The sequence below is a fragment of the Mizuhopecten yessoensis genome, unplaced genomic scaffold, assembly GCF_002113885.1.
Source record: "Mizuhopecten yessoensis strain PY_sf001 unplaced genomic scaffold, ASM211388v2 scaffold11009, whole genome shotgun sequence".
Classification (NCBI taxonomy): Eukaryota; Metazoa; Mollusca; class Bivalvia; order Pectinida; family Pectinidae; genus Mizuhopecten; species Mizuhopecten yessoensis.
The window spans coordinates 1,236,560-1,254,057 of NW_018408833.1; the positions used below are offsets into that span (position 1 = coordinate 1,236,560).

At 35.3% G+C, this 17,498-nt stretch overlaps 1 protein-coding gene across 4 annotated transcripts in view; it reads left to right on the plus strand.

The window, feature by feature from the left end:
• LOC110464552 (von Willebrand factor D and EGF domain-containing protein-like) overlaps nucleotides 1–16,280 on the plus strand; it is a 108,193-nt gene extending 91,913 nt beyond the window's left edge. For 2 of the 4 annotated variants that reach the window (XM_021519822.1, XM_021519823.1), the window contains exons 8-17: nucleotides 303–388; nucleotides 947–1,010; nucleotides 1,730–1,945; nucleotides 2,556–2,773; nucleotides 3,223–3,532; nucleotides 4,096–4,254; nucleotides 5,043–5,235; nucleotides 9,742–9,929; nucleotides 10,679–10,942; nucleotides 12,408–16,280. In XM_021519822.1, coding sequence (XP_021375497.1) covers nucleotides 303–388; nucleotides 947–1,010; nucleotides 1,730–1,945; nucleotides 2,556–2,773; nucleotides 3,223–3,532; nucleotides 4,096–4,254; nucleotides 5,043–5,235; nucleotides 9,742–9,929; nucleotides 10,679–10,942; nucleotides 12,408–12,584 — 1,875 coding nt within the window. In that variant the 3' untranslated portion in view covers nucleotides 12,585–16,280. Of the gene's footprint in view, nucleotides 1–302; nucleotides 389–946; nucleotides 1,011–1,729; nucleotides 1,946–2,555; nucleotides 2,774–3,222; nucleotides 3,533–4,095; nucleotides 4,255–5,042; nucleotides 5,236–5,984; nucleotides 6,041–9,741; nucleotides 9,930–10,678; nucleotides 10,943–12,407 lie in introns of those variants that run through there. The other 2 variants (XM_021519821.1, XM_021519824.1) reach the window with 2 other exon arrangements.
• Nucleotides 16,281–17,498: the final 1,218 nt, after the last annotated feature.

Consider the following 17,498-nt stretch of genomic DNA (forward strand, 5'->3'; position numbering starts at 1 on the left):
CATGTGCAAATGATCATGTGATCATGTCGGAAGTAGGTTCTCGTACTTTATTTCCGGAAAACCCGAGAGTGTTTGAATAAGCGGACTGCGAAATGAAGACATTTGAGTGCTTTGAAATGAAATACACGCAAAACAGTGCCCGAGATTTATAGCAGAAAATATAAATACAATTACAATATTTAATGTGAGTGAGTGTGCTTTTCCTCTAGACGTTAATGGATTGCTATCTTTGCTTTTAACTAGCATTGCATTTAACTAATTTATATATACATTTGTCCTTGATACTTTACAACGTGTTTAAGGTCGGGGTTGAAGATGCAGATTACATCGTATTGTCCAATGAATGCTATAGCAATAATGACCCCCACATGAGAACGTTTGATAGACGGTAAGTACATCTGTCCCCGTCTTTTCATTTGTAATGCATCCATCTGTTTAGTTTTAGGAAATGAACCCGTCTGTTTCACTTGTAATGTTTCCGTCTAGTATTGGTAATGAATCCGCCTGCTGGGTTGTAATGAATCCGGCTGCTTTATCGTAATAAATCCGCCTGATCGATTGTAATGAATCCGCCTGCTCGATTGTAATGAATCCGCCTGCCTGATTTTAATGAATTCGCCTGCTTGATTGAATCCGCCTGCTTGATTGTAATGACTTTGCCGGCTTGATTGTAATGAATCCGCCTGCTTGAATGATCGTGATGATTCCATCTATTCATTGGTAATTATTATGTTTATTTCCAATCAAAAAGCAAATGTATGATTACTCATATTTCACGGTCGATTGTGACTGTTGTTGTGAATACCTCTTTATCATCTTGGGAGTTTGATTGCGAAAGTAACAATATTAAAGTCGTTACTGTATGTGTATGACCAGTATATTATGATGTAGCATTCCAAATTGTCGATCATCAAGACTTCGCATAAGCTGAATGGTTATTTTTCAGACGATGGGAAAACCAAAGGCTAGGTGAATTTGTGTTGTATCACAACCCGCAGAAACTGTATTGGGTAAGTTGAAATACATAATTGTATATTTGCCGTCTTATTTTAGGGACCTTCAATACATTGAGTATTTACGTCAATTATGTAACTACGAAACATCGCTCCAAGGGAAAAATCACAAACTGAGGTTGCATTTTAAATAGATGCCATTCCAGATCATATTTGAATATATATTCACAGGTTTTTGTATTTGGTACAAAAAGTTTTTGTTATTAAAGTTCAACATCACAATTAGAGGTCAACGTTTCAGTTCCATGGATACATATATACGGTGGAAGTATTTTATTGGGTCTAGCTAAAGTTATTAAAGGAATCACAAAGACAAACTATGTTTCAAAGTTTAGAAAAAAAGACAGGCATATAAGTGCATAAAGCTATACTTGGGTTTCTTCTGCATGTTCACGCTGGTCGAAAAAGCACTTTCATATTTGGCAAACAAATTAATCTATCACATTAATGAAGGCATATAATATAGTTGCACTCGCTTTTACTTTACATAAGCTATTGTCCCTTTTCCACATAAGTTAACCATCGCTTATCATACATGCTTATATTCGCTTATAGATAACTTAAAAATTTACTACCAAATTTTGACATGAGTTGAATATTTTTCGGTATATCTCCATTAACGATTTGTTAGAAAAAAATGAATATATTGTCATATATACTGTACGTTTTATAATATATCTACTTCTTAATCTGTAAAAGCTTAGCTCTCCTAATAGGTTCATGCGATGTACCAGACATGTTACAATAATCATGGTGGGCCTACATGCAACTGTGGAGCAGCAGTTAGAAATAACGATGCGGTATTCGTCGCCAACTTTTGCGATGCAGAAATTGGCTGGTTTACCAGTGGAACACAATCCAATCAATATGTAGAGCAGTCATTCTGTGATGACACCCACATGATAATTTACAAGAACGGAAACAGTTATACGGTAAGCAGTTATGCAACAATGTCTTGTATTAGTCTTTTCGTTGTGTTAAGTACTCAACAAAGTTTATCTTCAAATGTAATTTCCACTTTAGTGCCATAGCTTTTGTAGATAACATGCTTTTACAGTTTGAACATGATGCTGTAGAAAAAACAATATTTATTTGTCTATATGAATGCATTTCCGTTATCTTAAGTTGATTTTAATTATTTCTATTGGTATAGCGTTGGGTATAAGTATGAAGAACAGAAAATGTCAGAGAAAAGTAACAAGTGAAAAAATATCAAATTAATGAATTTGAATTCTGCTTGGAGAACTAGTATGTCAGAAAATAATAACAGCTTTATCTAAAACTATAGAAACGATTAAAAGAGAAGAAAGTAATTGTTTCCGAAATAAACCAGTAAATTCAAATTAATTTTCATACCAGGATCGATTATTTCTGTTCACAATGTAGTGTGAATTTTGAAATCCATACTAAATTTGAAAAGTAAAAAGGTCTCAGGGAAGCCAAATTGATCAGCTTCTAAAAAGTTCCTTAACTGGTATTTGATCAATCACGAATAAAGTTAAATATTTCAGAAATGAAATAATTGGTTTGCTTTATTTTCAGATAACACTTCCTACGGGAACACAGATTTCGTTTGGTTACTCCTTTTCATCGCGGCACGATAGAGTATATATAAACGGTATATCTATAAAGCCATCTCTTGCTGATTGGAAAACGTCGTCGGGATTGTGTGGATATTTGGATGGTAACCAAAACAACGACTTTAGAACTAAGAATGGAGGGACGTCAACTAACGAGGAAACATTTGCACTTGATTGGAAGTCAGTATGATGTCAGAACAAACAGTCATTATAACATTATTTAATCATAATGTGATACTTATTATGAATTATTGTCTGATAAAAATGAGTATATTTTAAGGATGGAAGAAATCAAAGATATATATACAATTATTTAACATTAAAAAGCACGCATCCAAATTAATAATTTCACTTTATATTCAACATATTAGAGAGAGGCCCCCTGTTTAATATTTGTTAACATTTCTTTTTTTTCGGTGAGTAGACATGTATATGTACATCATCAGTGGTCAATATTGCTTCTTTATTATCAAATAGGATTCACGCTAGAGATCTAGAGTGTATTTAAACAAGTGCGATATCCTCTTCATTGATGCAATATTGAATATGCTATTGTGAAAATCAATATAATATACTTATTCTTATTTTTGTTATTTATATTAATCAATACAATTTGCTTTATGTTTTAGGATAACTCAAAACAGCGAGAGTTTATTTGGTAATATCAATTTGACAGATGCAAGCCTAACATTGCCGCGATATTGTAAATGTAGATCGAACTCACCTTTATATTCAGATTTCAACAATACGATAGAATGCTCAATCAAAACAGAAACGGTGTTGTGCTCATATACGCATACTGATAGCTTTTTTAAAACCTGTGATGAACCGTCCAGAAGCGAGCGTTCAACTTCACATCACATACAGAAACGATCTTTAAGAGATGTTCCATCGAAATTCAAAATCGTGTACGCACCTGATGCTGATGTGGTACCTGAGGTAAAATGAAATTAACAAATGTATTTGCTTTACAAAAATTGCGGCAAATTCAGACTATATAATTTGTTGCTCTTGATATGGAAGTAATATGTTTACAAGATTTTTTATAGTATATGGGATGTCTGCGTGTGTGGAGCATATGTGTGTGTGTGTGTTTATATATCAGTAAGTTTTGTAAGTGCATCCTGGTCCATTAGTCACCACTGAACATATGACATTAGAAAGCGATGAAAAGTTGGTTGTACATTTGCATACGAGTTTTGTTTCCTGGGTAAAATATCCACTTAAAGTATCAAAACGTTTTTTTACATTGTCGAGAAAAAAGTTAATTTTAGATATTATCACCAACCTAATCTTATAATTAATCCTTTTCATTTATGAATAAAAAAAATATACAATGCCAATTTATAGAAATGCTCCACATCACTGTTTTCCTCAAAGAATTATTTTCAACATTGTACTTGCGACATGCAGAAAATTTGAAATCCATTAAATCAACGAAATAATCACTGTAAACATATCATATACAACCATTGTTTAAATTTGTATGCTTTTTGTTGAAGCCTCCGACATGGAGGAATGGGTGGAATGAAACTTTGGCGGAAGAAACTTGCAGAACATTTATACAGAAACAGGAATTTTTGAAAAAGTGTGAAGAGTTGTTAGAGGCAACAGCCAATGACAATGACGAAGGCGTTCAATCCTGTATCAGCGATATCAAGGTAACAATGAACACCATTGTTATTATCTTAATATCATAAATCATGGTGCATTTTTTGTCACACATTTAGATCAAGCTACAACTTAAGTACATACTAGGACCGTTAGTTCATAACATTGATATCGTTGTGATATATCAAAATACACTGTATACACACTAGAATACACAAGTTGTGGTTTTACCAAGAGAAGAATCAAACACTTATATTTACGTGGTCCATCAAAGGTCAAGGTCATTATAAATAAAAGGTAGAATTTTTCCCGAATTTCAGACCAAATGAATCCACTAAGCTAAGGATTGTCCTAAAGCAGAGGAAAAGTCATATTTATTTCCATGTGGTATGTCAAAGGTTCGATGTTGCTTTAACAGTATTGTTAGAGCAACATTTACCAAACAGCTTCCAACTTAAATGGAAAAGAAAATATTTCATAAGCACAGTTCCTTCATGCAAATAATTTATTTATCAACAGAAATTGTTGCTTGAGTTTTCGTTGCGATTTGCTGCCCTGGTGGCTTTCTAGTAAAAAAATACTGGAACCCTTATAGTGCTGAATAATCTATTGAAAATGATATTCGAAAGCAATAATAGAGTAAATGAAGCAATCTCGTAACAATCAGAACATTGCTAAACTAACCTTCTAGGCTTCGATCTTTAAATAAGTATAACCGTATTGGTAATCAAAAAGGATGACAAGGTACTTTAAACATTAGTTAAAATATCTAATATAATAAATATAAATGAAGATTTACATTCTTAAAATTACTCGTATGTTATTTTAACTGTTCCAGCTAATGGGGAACACTCAGTTTATGCAGTCTACAGCTGATAATCTGGCCAGAAGTTGTCGAATGACAGCACTTAAGCTAGAAAACCTCACTCAGACAACAGCGGCTGATGGTACAGCAGGCCAGACAGTGTTGGACGTTTTGTTAAATCTCGACTGTAGAAATAACTGTTCAGAAAACGGAATTTGCCAACAAGGTAAGTCTCGTTTATACATTCATTGTGGTCTCTGTTAGCTATTGTACGTTGTTTATTAATAAATATATGTTTGTTAACATTGTATCTCCTGTTGTAAAACTCAAAGATAACCCATTTGACATTCATACCAGTAAGACTATTATCGAGAATAATAGCATGCCCATACCGACCATTTACAGCAGTCAACTCTTTACTCTACGTTCTAGTGCAATAGCTTTTTGGCAGTTACTCGCCGAATATCAACAGACCAAATTTTAACTAATTCAACTTCAATTGTTGAGTCGCCCTGTAAATTCAGAAAAAACAACTAATTAGGGTTTTTTACCATCAAGTGATCATAATTCATATGAATAGGTCCATGATATTTAGTAATGAGTATTCTTGAACGAAATCCTTTAAGGCGATTTTCCTGAATGGCCTTCCTTGCACTGAATATAACTTTTGACAGTGACTGTCAAATTCCATCTTCGAATCATTACAACTTTGGGACTGTGTAAGGACTTTTAGAAATGAGCTTTATATTGAACGGAAAGAAAAGTGTTCTTTCAGTACTATGATTTAGGTTATACGTTTTGCTATAAAGGTTAATGACCACTAAGTTACAACAACTTGTTCTCATTACAATAACTTAAATTAAATGTTCTTCTGTGTGTTATTTCACCGATACATTATGACGGCAAGCGTCCTTATATAAATGTTTTCATTAGCTGCAGATAGATTATTTTTTTTATTCGATTTTAAATTTTTAGTCACCTGCCCGAAGGTCAAGTGAGCTTACGCCATGTCGCAGCGTCCGTCGTCCGTCGTCCGTCGTCCGTCGTCCGTCAGTTTTCCGTCCGTCCGTCAACTTTTCCTTTAAAACGATACTAGTCCTTTATGGCTTAGGGGATTTTAACTAAATTTGGTTTTGAACATCCTTGGGCCAAAGGCACTCAATTTGGTATAAACGGTGTGTGTCGCCCCCCTTGGGGCAGTGGCCGGATCCAAATAGGTGAAATGTAGGTAAAACATTTAAAATCTTTTTTCTACCGTAGGGATTAAGGCATTATATCCTTGGACCAAGGGGACTCAATATTGTATAAACTGTGGTCGTGGCCCACCTGGGGGCAGAGGCGCGGGGTCAAATATAGGAAATAGAGATAAACTTTCAATAAAATCCATCTTCTGTCGTAGGGATTATAGGATGTTATCCTTATTTAGTCTGGAGAATCCTAGTGCCAAGGGGACTTAATTTTGTATAAACGGTGAGTGTCGCCCCCCTTGGGGCAGTGGGGCGGATCCAAATAGGTGAAATGTAGGTAAAACATTTAAAATCCTTTTTCTACCGTAGGGATTAAGGCATTATATCCTTGGACCAAGGGGACTCAATATTGTATATATAAAGGTAAAAATCTTATAATAAAATCCTTCATCTACCGTAGAGATTAAGGGATTATATATTAATTAAGTCTGGAGCACCCAAGGGCCAATGGGACTTAATTTTGTATAAACTGTGGTTGTGGCGCACCTGGGGGCAGAGGGGCGAGGTCAAAAAGGGGAAATTGAGGTAAAAACCTTAAATTAGATTGTTCCTCTACCGTAGCGATTAAGGGATTATATCCTAATTTAGTCTGGAGCTTCCAAGGGCCAAGGGGACCTAATTTTGTATAATCGGTGATTTTGGCCCCCCTGGGGGCAGAGGGACAGTGCCGAATAGGTAAAATAGAGGTAAAACCTTAAATAAAATCCTTCTTCTACCGTAGGAATTAAGTGATTATATCCTTATTTAGTCTGGAGTACCCTTTTGTGTAAACGGTGGGTGTGGCCTCCTGGGGGCAGAGGGATGGGGCCATATTAGGGAAATAGAGGTTAAACCTTAAATAAAATCCTTCTTCTACCTTAGGGGTTGTGGATTTTATCCTAAATTAGTCTGGAGCATCCTAGGGCCGAAGGAACTCAATTTTGGATAAACGGTGGATATGGTCCCCCTGAGGGAAAAGGGGTTGGGACATATTAGGGAAATAGAGGTAAAACCTTATATAAAATCCTTCTTCTACCGTAGCAATTAAGTGATTATATCTATATATGTAGGGCTACATCGATATTATCCAAATTTAGTCTGGATCATCCTAGGGCCAAGGGAACTTAATGTTGTATTACCCATGGCTGTGGCCCCCTGGGAGCAGAGGGGCGGGCCATATAGGGGAAATAGAGGTTAAACCTTTAAAATCCTTCTTCTACCGTCGGAATTAAAGAATTTTATCTTAATTTAGTCTAGAGCATTTTTTTATAAACGTTTGGTGTGGCCCCCTGAAATAGAGGTAAAACCTTATATAAAATCCTTCATCTACCGTAGGGCTAAATGGCGTTTATCCAAATTTAGTATGAAGTATTCTAGGGCCAAGGGAACTAAATTTTGCATAAACGATGGGTGTGGCCCCTTGAGTGAAGAGGGTTAGGGCCACATTAGTGAAATAGAGGTAAAAACCTTAAATACAATCCTTCTTCTACTATAGGGCTAAATGGATTTTATCCTTATTTAGTCTGGAGCGTCCTAGGGCCAAGGGATATTAAGTTTGTATAACCCATGGCTGTGCCCCCCTGGGGGCAGAGGGGCGGGGCCAAATAGGGGAAATAGATGTTAATCCTTTAAAATTCTTCTTCTACCGTAGGAATGAAAGGATTTTATCCTAATTTAGTCTGAAGCATCCTTAGACCAAGGAGACTCAAAATTGTATAAACTGTGGTTGTGGCCCACCTGGGGACAAAGGGTCGGGGCCAAATAGGGGAAATAGAGATAAACCTTAAATAAAATCCTTCTTCTGTGTTCTGTGTAGAGATTAATAGATTTTATCCTAATTTATTCTGGAGGCGGGGCCAAATATGGGAAATAGAGGTTAAAACTTCCTCAAACGTAGGGATTTAGGGATTTTATCCTAATTTAGCCTGGAGCATACTAGGGCGAAAGGGACTCAATTTTGTATAAACTTTAATTGTAGCCTCCCTTTGAGCAGAGGGGCGGGGTTGAATAGAGGTAACAGAGGTAAAACCTTTAAAATGTTTCTTCTACCGTAGGACTTAAAGAATTTTATCGGTATTTAGTCTGGAGCATCCTTGGGCCAAGGGGACTCAATTTTGTATAAGCAGTGAGTATGGCCCCAATGGGGGCAGAGGGGCAGTACCCAATAGGGGAAACATAACAAGTTCTTCAAAATCCTTCTTCTTCTGTAGGAATGACAGGAATTTAACCAAATTTGGTATAAAGAACCCTTGTTGAAGGGAAACCTATTTTGTAAAAACGGTGGGTCTGACCCCCCTAGGGGCAAAGAGGCGGGGCCCAATAAGGGATATAGAGGAATAACTTACGTATCCTTCTTCTTCCGTTCGGATGAAGGTATTTTGACCAAATTTGAACAGTAGCGTGCTATGGGGAAGGGAAATCAGTTTTGTATAAATGGTGGGTTTGAACTCCCTAGGGGGCAGAGTGGCGGGGCCAAAAGGTAAAATGCAACAATAGATTTAAAACCCTTGTTCTTCTGTAGGAATGACATGATTATGTCCATATTTAGTGTAAAGCATCCTTTGGTGAAGGGGAGTTAATTTTGTATTAACGGGGGTTCTAATCCTCCTTGGGTAGAGGGGCGGGGCCCAATATGGGAGTTATTTAGCAAATTCTTGAAAACTCCCCTTCTTTGGTTGGAATGACAGGATTTTGTCCAAATTTGGGATGAAGTACCCTTGGTTGAAGGGGAACCAATTGTGTATAAAAGGTGGGTCTGACTCCCCCCCCCCCCCCCCCCCACACACACACCCCACTCGGGGCAGAGAGGAGGGGCCCAAGAAGGGATATAGAGAAATATCTTTAATATCCTTCTTCTTCCGTTGGGATGAAGGTATTTTGATCAAATTTGAACAATAGCATCCTATGAGAGAGGGAAATCAATTTTCGTATAAATGGTGGGTTTGAACCTCCTAGGGGGCAAAGTGGCGGGGCCAAGTAGAAAAAAAAAATCCTTCTCCTTCTGTAGGAATGAAATGATTATGTCCATATTTGGTCTAAAGCATCCTTGGGTGAAGGGGATCTAATTTTGTATCAACGGTTGGTCTAATCCTCCTTCGGGCAGAGGAGCGGGGCCCAAAAGGGGACTATAGCAAATTCTTCAAACCTCTTTTTCCTGTAGTAATGACAGGATTTTTTCCAATTGCATATACATATAACCCCTGGGTGACCATGTAATACATGTACACTTCCAGCAACTTATGGCTATTTCAACTTCAATTTTGCTAACATTTCCAGGTGAGCGATATATGCCATCTGGGCCTCTTGTTCTTTTTCACTTTGCTTTTTAAGAACAACTCAATGAGCGCAGCAAACGTGATGTGGCTTTTAAAATGCCATTGAATATTATTCGTCGAAAGACCTCTGCATTAGAATATGGAATAGACAAATATTTTGAATTTCAATAACCTTGGAAATGTGGGGGTTTAATGATTTAATGTAGTGATTGGTTATTTTCTTTATACCAGGAGAATGCCAATGTTTTGACGACTTTGAGGGTGATGAATGTTCCACGAAACCATCACTGCCTCCCGTTGTGTCTCCAAGGACAAACCCAGGACTGTGTAAACGTGAGGTGTACCCTTGTAACACCTTCTTCATTTCAGGATCAAACTTTGCAAAGGAAAATATGACATGCAAGGCGGCTCATTTCACGGTGAGATTTAACTATGTATCAGACTGTGATTTCATCATCCGAGCTCATATAATAATATTTGCTATTCTTAATCTAATTAAGTACATATCAATTTATGATAATATGCAGTATATGCATCATTTGATAAATTAAGCATACATATAACTCTAGTTTTCTTTTAACTATTCTGTAAAACTTGGCAATTGCTTGTTATGAATATAAATATGAATACCTGTGACACATTACACTGCTACCAGTAAATTGCCATGATAACTTATTATCAACAATGCAAATGTCTTGATCGATGATTTTATTGTTGAAATTTGTAGACGAATATTGCAACAGAATATCAGTATCCTAGTAGGGGCCGAACAGCGACTTTTTTTCCTTTCCTCTCGGATTGTATTCTTAGTCCTAGAGTTAAATTGATACAATGGAGATTGTAGGAAAGAGATGATATTTCTATCTGATTTTTCAATTTTCACATTCTGTGTAATTACGCTGAACACTCACAATCATCATAATATGAATGTAACTTGTCTGATCAGATTGCTTTTATAAAACGACATTATATATTATGTCGATAATATTTCAAGTTCAAATACCAGTCTTTGGCTGAATTGTCTGTAGCAGAAAAACATTGAAACTATTGTGAATGGAAAATCCAATGGAGAAAAAATGTTGTCAGCGAATATCTATCATAAATGTGTTTCTATATGCTGTCAAAGGAGACATCCTTTTTTCTATTTTGTTTCCTATTTTGAGTGTAGATCACAGATGGCGGTTATATTATGACCTCGGCCAATGACACATTCCCAGCCAATTTACTAGTGGGCGGGTCCGGATGTTCGTGTTCACTCAGCGACGCTTTGAGAGGGGCAAAGCATTCGACAGATGAGAATCCTGTTGTGGCAGAGGGATTTTTTCTGAGTGTGGCTAATGATGGAATCACGTACAGTGATGATATCGTCGTCATTATTTACGACTCCTCGTGTCAGGAGTGCAATAGAACGACTATCTCGTGCGTCGAATTTGTGAGTACTTTATTAGGGCCCCTGCATCGAAGATGCGGGTGCCCTATATTATTCAGTTTGTCCGTCCGTCCGTCCGTCCGTCCACACATTTTGTTTGCCGGCTGATAGCTTTGGTATTTATTTACGGATTCACATGAAACTTGGTCAAGATGTTCAGTTAACAAAAATACACACTGAGGTAAAAAGTCAAGGTCAAAGGACAAGGTCATTAGACTCAAAGGTCCAGGTAAAATTTTGCATCTTTTCTCTGATGAACATTTTGTTATGACATGATGAAGCAAAATTAATCAGAATTAACAAGGAGTCAACTGACCAAAGGTCAAGGACATTGGGTCAAGGTCAAAAGTCAATGTAAAATTTCGTAGCTTTTCACTAATTAGCATTTTATGACATCGTCAAGTTGGTCGGAATTAACAATCACTCACACTGAGGTAAAAAGTCAAGGTCAGAGGTCAAGGTCATTAGGTTCAAAGATCAAGGTCAAATTTTGCATCTTTTCACTGATGAACATTTTGTTATGACATGATGAAGCAAAGTTGATCAGACATACAAATGAGTCAACTGACAATAGGTCAAGGTAATCGTGTCAGAGGTCAAGGTCACTGGGTCAAAGTCAAATTTTGTAGCTTTTCACTAATGAGCATTTTATGACATTATGAAGAGTCAACTGACCAAAGGTCAAGATCACTGGGTCAAAGGTCAAGGTTAAGTGGTGTATCTTTTCACTGATGAACATTTTGTTATGACACTATGAAGCAATGCTGGTCAGAATTAAACAAAGAGTCATTTGATCAAAGGTTAAGGTCACTGGTCAAAGGTCAAGGTCGAATTTTGTATCTTTTTACTGATGAACATATTGTAATGACGTTATGAAGCAGAGTTGGTCGAAATTTAACAAAAAGTCAACTGTCTTAAGGTCAAGGTCACTGGGTCAATGACAAGGTAAAATATTGTATCTTTTTACTGATGAGCTTTTTTTAATGTTATTATGAAGCAAAGTTGTTCAGAACTTAACACGGAATCAACAGAACTAAGGTCAAGGTTACGGGGTCCAAAGGTTCAAGGTCAATACAAGTTTTGTATTTTTTACTGATGAACATCTTGTTATGATATTATGAAGCAAACTTTGTCGGAATTAAAGAATAAGTTAACTGACAAAATAATTACAGATGCATTAGTATATTATCTGAGTAATTAATAGGATTTAGATTTTGTTAAAAAATGGGTTACTTTCCAAATATATTTCTCTTAATAGGAAATAATTTCCGTATCAAATGAGGATTATACTTGTTAAACACTATTTTTACATCGATGACTTTTGCATTTCTTACTTATGACTGATCCTAAGTCTTATTTTATTATAAAAAAATATTCTTATTATTGACTTTGATCATATAACCTAAAAGGAATTTATATAAAACGGTATATGATGTTTAAACTTGCAAAATCATTACCATTTCAACAGACTCCCTGTACTTCAACCACGCCTTTGCCGACCACAGCCACTACTGAGCCGATCTTGAACACTACTAGACATTCACTCATTACTTTTGATAACCATAGTAATGGAAACGCCCAGGCGTGCTTCACGCTTACGAGTATTTGCTCTGCAATACTTATGGTTTACTTTCTCTATATGTAGCAGAGGTTATTAAAGGGAAGACAATCCGAATGGAAAACTAAGACGCTTGTAGGGAAATCCTTTTGTTAGAGATACAGGCTATTACGCATTGGTATTAAATGATAAATTCATGCATCATTACGTTGATTAGTAACGTGTTCAGTCATCACAATACCTACTTAAAATGAAAAGTACATGCTTCGATGTGAGGCATTTAATTAACACAAGTGTACAAGTGTACAAAACCACTTGGCAGTGAGCTTTCGAAAAACATATGAAATTAATTTTATAAACATGCCAATCCAATCGGCTATATATTGTTGGCACGATGGGGGTCACAAAAAGGCAGATAAAATCATCAGTAGAATAAGTTCCAGTAAAAGAATTAGTTATTCGCTTAAATATTATAGCTGACCATTTAATTAATCCTCCATCCATTTATATTTTCCCGAAAAGTTCGGACAATTTGTCACGTCATTAGGCCATTTTTGCACTGATTACGTTGCTGTATATGAAGCATCCATCCTATAATATAATGTTAATCATCAAATAATAATTCTATATGGAAAAGGAAAAGTTATCCTTTGTTTATAATTTAGCAAGTCGTAGTTAACAATTATAGATATATTGCATTATAGTGCATATATATTTAGAACAAGTCTACCAATAAGACTTGACCTTTGCTTTATGTTGACATTAAGTATATATAATTTTAGATTGTTTAAGAGGTAAAATAGAAGTCCTTATTGCTGATAGTGAGAACATGTGACCTATGAATTGATATAAAATAACTTAACATTACTGAAAAATGAAGCTTAATATTTGACATGTTACTTGTTTTTGTGTGTTATAAATTCCTATTCCTTTATATAATCATGTACATTTTATCTCAGCCAGACACAAATGATCTGGTGTACTTTCCTTTCCTTGAAGTAATAATATTTGCCAGTTGAACTACTTCTGCAGGCATATGCCAACCTGATCATTCGTTGTTTTTATGTATCGTGAGGAGTATAAAAGTATTAGCGAATCGCAATCAACAATACGTTTGACGATAAACTATGGGATGTAATTAGTACTTGATATAAATTTAGGATATTTTTATTGATAGTTATCGACACATATAATATTAATTACGCTAACTTTCTTTCTTTTTGTTTACTATACTGTGATACAAGTGATACTATGTAAATGTACTGACTTTATTTAATTTAAATGTATTTGTCATAGTCTTTTCTGTCATATAAATGTAGATTTAATCAACTAGCTACTATCTTACATATTTTGGGTTTTATTCATTTGTATATAACATTGTCTATATCTCAGTTGTATATAACATTGTCTATATCACAGTTGTTAACTGTCCATATTGTGTATGTTATATATATATATTGTGTTTTACAGGGTCATATTGTTAACTAGACAAATGTCTAAATATGTTACCTTGTCTAAAAAGAAGAATTTAAATTATATTATGCCTTCCATTAAATCATATTTTTAAGGGTGAAGAACATGTTTTCGATTATACAGAGTCTATTTATTCAAATGACAACCTTAACAGTCGAGTCGATACTAAAAATATAATCTTCTAACGAAACTTAACGTAGTTGATAATGACACGACTTGAAGCCAATGTCATGTCATAAGCTTCATCTTTTGGGAAAGCCGGTGATAAAAATAGCTCCGACCGAAATAGCGCAATATCCGGGCCTTTCAGTGAAAAGTATACATGTACAGCACTACGCTGTCGACAGACAACACTGTGTCAGTTATGCGTCTTTAATTTACACAATACATCTCAAGCAAGAATTTTAACTATCATAATATATACCTCTAATTAGATATTTCTGTTCACTGTTGGATTTGATTAAAAACGAACATGTTCAATTTAGAGCATGCACGCACTGAGAGGGTACCACAGGGAAAATTTCAAACCGCAGAGAGTACGATATCAATTGTAGTTTTCAACGTTAAATAGATAACGCATTTATAACGACGTTTAAGATGTTGTTGGAAGATGCTTTTGATTCATAATAAATGCATGTACTTGTATTCCAAAGACGGTAGGTGAATAAAGCGAGAATTAACCTTCACTCCTCGGCTGGAAAGACATCTATGTGTTAGCTAGAAATTCACCGACAGCTGCAGTTATTCAAAGCGTACGATTGTACAATTAAATTGTCCATTTAAACAAATTAACGAATTTCACGAACGAGTGACTACTTTGTAATGACACCGCTGAAAAAGATTTATTTAATATATCTCATGACAAAAAAATGCTATATCGCGCGTATAAAGATAAAGTGATGTCGCGTAATGATACTTACAGACAATTCATTTGTAAGTAATATTGAATTACTCTACTTTCGATTTCAATATCGCCTTGAATGAAACAGAATCAGGTTGGGCCCGTATTATTAGCAGAAAGCAGTGGTATTATTGTTATTGGTAATCTGACATCAAGATATCGGGTTTGTTCTAGAAAAAATACACACGATAGATTGCAACAGACAGTATAACATCGTTCGTCAGAAATTTCCGAAAATGAAGCCTACCTGTTCGTGATTTAGGACAGCTTTAGGCGAAGCGTCACACGCAGATCCACGGCGATTTTCTATTATTTTAAGAGAAAATTTGTAATTTTCACGACTTCTTACCGAACGGTATAAATATCTAGACGTGCGCAAGTCCACCAAAGCTTGCTTACTATAGAACGTGAAAGCAGGCCCTACATCGGGTGAAGAAATGACTTGCGACCGTGACTCCACGGGTTAATGGTGTAGCTCTATACTGCTGAAGCTATTATATGTGGCTCCTGATATGCTACTGCTGATGCTTACTTTGATTAAACGGATAAAAATTACAACCCCCCCCCCCCCCCCACTCCCCCAAAAAAATCCTTTTAATTACAAGACCCAGAGTAATAACTTTAGAATAAATAACGTTGACTCGGCCAAGATCATGTGAGTAAAATTAGTGAAAACCCTCCAACAAAAGTACCGAGTAATTATATTTACATAAAAGTTTGTTTCAATGGGGCCTTATAAATGCTTAAAGTATACGTGTAAATATCACAGATAGGATATGTGTTTGCAAACAGTTGGGCTATACAGGCCCACACCATTCAATGTTTCTTCCAGAAAAATGTGATACTTGGAATTGAATAGGTAGAAGAGTGGGCCTATCTCTATATTAATGAGCAACTTTTACATTGTGACTTGAGAGGTCAGACTGAAATTGTAAGAACTTTGAAAATCATGTCAATATACTATCATGATTGCATCAAGTGAAGGTTTTGCCTGCACCTTAAGCTTTCTATTAAAAGTTCATTTATTTATAATTGTTAAGTGTACAGTACGAGACGCTCAGTCCTTACAGTACTTTGATTTGAGAACATCTATTCGAATTATAGCTACGCAATGTGTTAAGTTTTGATATATATATATCCACAAGTCTCACAATTAATACTGTTCTCATAATAAATACTTCCGTGTCCTTTTCATCTACGTGACGAGCACATTTACTTCATAAAAAGTACTTTGTTCGATTCAGACAAAGAATTTGATTATTGAAGAAGTCTAAAAATAAGCATAATGTGTAGAGCTCTGTTACGTTTAATCTACTTTTTATTTGTTCTGTTATATCATTTTATTGTATAATATTTGTTCTAGATACATTTTTGGTGATTAACATGTTAATAAAAAATTACTTCATATTGGTATCTTTTTCTTGTCTTCTGTAATGAGCAATATAAGTTTACAGGCCTGCACTGCAAAGTAAGGGCACCTTGGTTTAATATTTATTTGCCCCCAAAAGATGTTATCCACTTATCAACAAACCCAAAAGTCACATGGTCAGATAGCATATGCAATGGGGTCAAATGAGTTTCATTGTTATATCACAGATGTCAGTACAACATATAAAGTGGTTATTTTGAACAGGAATTATATTTTGAAATGAAATTTTTAATAACATGGATCAGCATCTCAAGTATGTCAATATAGAATTTAGATATTTTTTTTTTTTGAATTAGAATATTTATATTTTCTCAATAGAAAATTCTGAACCAGCCAGATGACACGGTGTGCAGACCGGATGTCATATCTGTGCTTAAGTATAGGGCAATGTTTCCTCTTATCATAATTATTTTTAAATATATAAAACCAGTAGAAAGAAGGTAGCTACCCCTATGTTTCATTGTGCTTTAGCCATAGTGAGTTAGTTCCTGTTAATGAGAATACGTTAGTATTATGTCAATTCGAGCTGCTTCATTTTTGACTTGACTGATATAGTTGATAAATGGTGGCAATTCAAATGGTAATTAAAAAAACCAAACAAGTCTAGCAATATGTTTGAGCGAATTCAATTTGGTTTAATTTAATGTCAGTCGTAACAAAGATTTTAAGTTTCGTATTGACCTTTGTCTATTTCTTTTGTCTTTTTACTCAGTTTCGCTAAACAGCTATCCCATGCATATCTCTGGCCATGAAAAGACTATTTTCTTTCATTCCTTTCACCAGAAATGCAAAAAATGTAAAATAAAATAGCATTTGTCGTACTTTGTTGTTTCCGATTTCGTGACGTCCGTCATTGTTGTCCCATTATGACATCACACAGTTGAAATGGGATGTTTTTCAATCTTGTCATGGCTATTTTTGTCATATTCATATAGTAATGAGAGAAATATTCACGTGTCATCATGATAATAAATACGTTTGTAGATGAAATATTAAGTGGTCTTTTTGACGATAAGCCTGTGTGCATTTATGGATAAGATATGAAGTTGTGACAATAGATTTATACAGAAGTGTATCGCGGATAAGACATGAAGTAGTCCCGAAGACCTTGTTCAGATATAAGTACTAGAATTACAAGTTAGCATTTGTTATCACGATTCATGTTAGTTATATCATTACTGTTCGTGTACACATATAA